The sequence below is a fragment of the Rhagoletis pomonella genome, unplaced genomic scaffold, assembly GCF_013731165.1.
Source record: "Rhagoletis pomonella isolate Grant_MI unplaced genomic scaffold, Rhpom_1.0 Rhpom_scaffold_00005, whole genome shotgun sequence".
Classification (NCBI taxonomy): domain Eukaryota; kingdom Metazoa; phylum Arthropoda; class Insecta; order Diptera; family Tephritidae; genus Rhagoletis; species Rhagoletis pomonella.
Genome location: NW_023458559.1, coordinates 74,738,164 through 74,742,713, shown reverse-complemented (window position 1 = coordinate 74,742,713; position 4,550 = coordinate 74,738,164). Strand labels below are relative to the sequence as shown.

The 4,550-nt window shown below is 37.1% G+C and overlaps 1 protein-coding gene across 1 annotated transcript in view; it reads left to right on the top strand.

Annotated features, from left to right (window-relative positions):
- Positions 1-4,550, top strand: part of LOC118739528 (mitogen-activated protein kinase kinase kinase 13-like) — a 37,343-nt gene that overhangs the window by 6,092 nt on the left and 26,701 nt on the right. Inside the window, exon 2 of the mRNA XM_036470899.1 lies at positions 144-362. Within this exon, the coding sequence (XP_036326792.1) occupies positions 208-362 (155 nt within the window). The 5' untranslated portion in view covers positions 144-207. The remainder of the gene's footprint in view (positions 1-143; positions 363-4,550) is intronic.

Genomic DNA, 4,550 nt, shown 5'->3' with positions numbered 1-4,550 from the left:
ATCTTTATCTTTATCTTTATCTTTATCTTTATCTTTATCTTTATCTTGATCGGTAGTTTATCACGTTATATGAATTCCTCTAGATACTATCTTGTACTAAATTCTGTGATTTAATAAGGAAATTTTCTTCATTCTTATTCCAGCCATAATTTTATTGGGAGTAGTATAAATGTATTTACATATACATAGCCACTTACTCCTCTGACGATGCATGCTTCCAGCGAACAAATAAACAGAAGTCGTCAGGATCTTGAAAGAGCAGTAGAACTATCACTTTCTCATAATGTCTTACCACATATGCGATCCCATCATGGCAGTGCTGTCAATATATATCAGAACCAAACGGACGATTTTCGAAGAAGGTAAAGACATTTTTGGATAATTACTAAATTTTCTTTAATAGCACCACAAAAAAAATCTATGAAAGATTCTTTTGGCCAGACCATGTGCTCTATATGTGTTTGGAGCCGCTTCGAAGTATGTTTGGCTCCAAGTTATCACGTTTTTTTCTAACCTCAAAATCCTGACGGACTTTATGTGACAGATGAAATTGTATAAATACCGACGGATTTATTATGATCTTGATAGAGGTTTTTGGGTGAATGATTGCGAATATGAAGTCAACTTTTCAACATCCAAAATGGCGGTTCCAATATGCCGATTGATTTTTTTTTCTAATTATTGAATTTATGTAAAACCTGGTTTCTAGGAGTTTTTGCGATCGGTGATTACGAATATAAAGTTAGATTTTCAAAATTTCAAAATGGCAGATCCAATAAATTGGTCAGATTTACAAAAAAAAAAAACATTGAATTCTTATACAATTTGGTAACTGTATAGGGTTTTGAATTTGCTGATTACGAACATAGTAAAACCAGATTTCTGAAATTGAAATCAAAGCAGTTATATACATGTGTTGGTGTTGGCTGATTTTTCCGACTGGGTGGTAAGATGATTTATTTTGGAACGTATTTCCGGAAACCGATTTTCCAGTGGCTTAAACTTCCTAAACAATTTTTGATTTTTGGTTCCATTCGAATTCAATACTTTTCTGTTCATTCCACGCCATATTGGATTAGCCATTATGGCTTTAAAAAATCTGGCTTCATATTGCTAATCAGAGACCCTAATCCCCCAACTACAAAGATTAAAGTAAATCCGTCAATATTTATACAGTTTTGTCTGTCACATAAACCCTGGCAAGTTTTTCGAGGCTAGAGAAAAATCAAACGTGACGGAACAAAAGGGACTTCATATTCGTGTTCAGTGGCCTCAAAAACATATTAAGGCTCCTGCTCTGGTCAAAAGAACGTTTCGTCGCTGGAACACTTATTTTTTTATATAAATATCTCATCCTTTTACGAAGATTTAATTATTAGGATGAATGTGAGAAAACCCATAAATTGTAGGCTAGATCTATTTTGTGGGGATTTGCTTATATAATTAAACTTGAAGTTGAGGAATCGCCCATTCGGCTTTACGTTACCTTATTAAGGCAAAGAGATATTATGAAGATTTTTCGACCGTCAGCCACAAACAACTATTCTCTGTTGATGTGGTAGTCTTCAGAATTCAGTTTAAATCTCCTCAGCAATCTCTGTTCTCGTCGTCACATCTCACATCTGGGGGGCTACTCCGTAATGCGTCACGAAAGAGCAATGCGATGCGATAGGCAAATACATCGTAAGTTAGTAATACGCTGTACGATTGCCTATCGCATCACATTTTTCTTTCGTATCGCATTACAGAGTATCCCCCCTGGTGTAAGAGAAGATGTCCTTTCACCCATTTAGATGCCACACAGAGGCGGGGGTCCATTTATAGTGACGCAACGCAACCTGAACGTCTTCTCCAGCCTTTGACAGAGCCTGATTAATGTTAAAATCCCTGTCAAGCATTTGGAGGCAGTTCGGTTGCCATTTGTATAGAAGATGAATGAATTGAGTGCTATCTTTTTTCAGGAATGATCGATACTGATTGAATGGATCTGGAGTACTTCTTTACAAGCAGTGTGCTATCAAAATACCTATCTGAACATTATATTCAAATGTTAAAAGCAAACCAAGCATGCTTTGGCGTTAACAAGCACACAAATAAAAAATGTACATATGTATTTAAAATGTGGCCTCAAATAATACACGTCAAATATTTGCTCGCCGAACTTATTTACGTCACGAGCATAAAAGAATTCAGCATGTGCTAGACCAGAGGCTCCCAAACTTTTTTTTTTCACGTAGACCCTTTTCAAAAATATACCGGTTTCGGTGGACTCCCTGCTGATAAATTTCTAAATATTTCCATAGCTCGTAAAAAAATGAAATGTGAAGATTAGATCTGCCCATGTATGTAAATTTGCATCGCGGGTGAATTCAAAAACTAAACTCGGAGTGGCCAAAATAAAACTAAAAGATTTTCTTTCTATTATTTTTTATTTATATGTATTAAAATAATGTGATTACACACGTGCAGGTGCACAAAACGGCTAAGCCTTCGACGGCAAACTTTTAATGCATAAACTTACAATAGAGAAACCAACGAGTCTAGAAAATTCGATGACAAACAACCAAGCAAGCAAGAACACAAAAAGTGTTCCACCGTCACATCCTCTTCAAGGCAGGATGGGCCAATGGTCTTGTCATTTACGCCTATCACAGTCAGGTGTTTGTGCAACGTGAAGTGACCAGTCAGCAGTCCAACAACTTGTGTGCAGTGTGGGCTGCTCAGTGAGAGCAAAAAACTAGATAGCCCTTCTGAGATTGATGGCAACATGAGCCGACATGCATCCCCTCGATGCCTCCCAGTCATTGCTGAACGAAGTATTCACCCAATTTGTGATGGTTGCTTCGATGGCCGAAAGTGAGTGTGCTAAAACTGGTTGCGGACCGAGGAATTCATGGTCTGAGCCAATTCTGGCCAAATGGTCAGCTGTGTCATTACCAGGTACACTTGAGTGATCTGGTACCCATAGCAAAACAAGCTCGTTATGTTTACCACCGTAATTTAGTCGAGACTTGCATTGCCGAACTAGTTTGGAAGTAGTTAGAGGGCAGGCCAATGCCTTAAGTGCAGCTTGGTTGTCACTGCAGACACGTAAACTCCTCCCACTCCACCTATGTTCCACCACATAGTACCTGGCTTAGAGGATTGTAATTACCTCAACCTGGAAGGCTGAAGCATATTCCCCAACATAAAAGTGAAGCTTATCCCCATTAACTTCGAAATTGACCCCATATCACGACCCAGAGGCAGTTTTGGAGCCATCAGCGACTACAATGAGTGAGACCGGTCTCAGTGATGGAATTAATCCAGTATTTAACCTCAGGGAACTCAACATTATAGAATCTCTTCAACAAAGGTAATAGTGGCGAACTATCCTGTAGCATTGAAAAGACACAAGTGCTTAAATCTCTGCCGCCAACAATTTCCGCCGTGCCCCACTCAGTGTTATATCAACATCCGGTTCTGTTTAGTCTGCAAGTAACGGTAAGTGCATACACCACTCAAAAAAATATGTACTTAAATAAAGAGGCTATGAAGCAAACATTATGGTTCTTTGCTATCGAGACCAGATAAATTTTCGTGGATCCCCACTTACAACTCATGGACCCCCATATTTCACGCCACTTTGGGAATCACTGTGCTAGACAGACAACTGGTTCGGGTATTTTTGTGCTATAATTGTTAACTTAATATATATATATGTATATATATATATATTTTTTTTTTATTCTGGACTTTGAGTTTTACGGTGAAAAACAAAGTATTGTATGTATGTATATTGGTACAAACGGTGTTGTGTTCAACATCAGTATGTTTCTATGCACATACATAACTACATAGCAAAAATTAGCATTTAAAATTTTACAAAAAATCTGCAAAAGTCTTCTGTAAAACTCTTTATGATAACATTAACAGGTTTTCATTATTCTTTGTCGTTATAAAATTGGTTCTATCAGTTCTATGCGGTGACAGCCACCGTTCACTCATGAAATTCAAATTATGTGAACATTAAATGTAGTCATATTAGCACCTTGTTGATGTACAATGTATGTATATAAACACAGTATATAGGTATTTGTATATGTATGTACATAGTCGCCCATGCTTCGGTGTGCGTGCAACTATCCCAGCTTCAAAAACTAGTTTTACGATCTGAGCGCAAGCATCGATCGTTGGTTAACCAAAAGTAAAGTGCCTGATGGTGAGCGCGACTTAGTTGAAAAGGCTGGTGTATATATGTACGTATGTATGTTTTGTATATATGCGTGTATGTATCTATGCATTTACCTTTCTATCTCTCGGCCAACATACTGATGAATATGTATATGGGACTCTACAGGGTGATTTTGCCAATTGGAATTCTTAAAAAATTAAAAGATCATTTTAGTTTATAGAAACTTATTTCTGTTTATTTGATTTTCCTTGTAAAATATTGATATTTTTATATGCTGCTCTTGCAATGAACACTTTAAAATCTATCACAACCGAGATTTCACTCATCCAAAGTTTTATATTCGTACAGATAGGTTAGGTTAGGTTAGGTTACACTG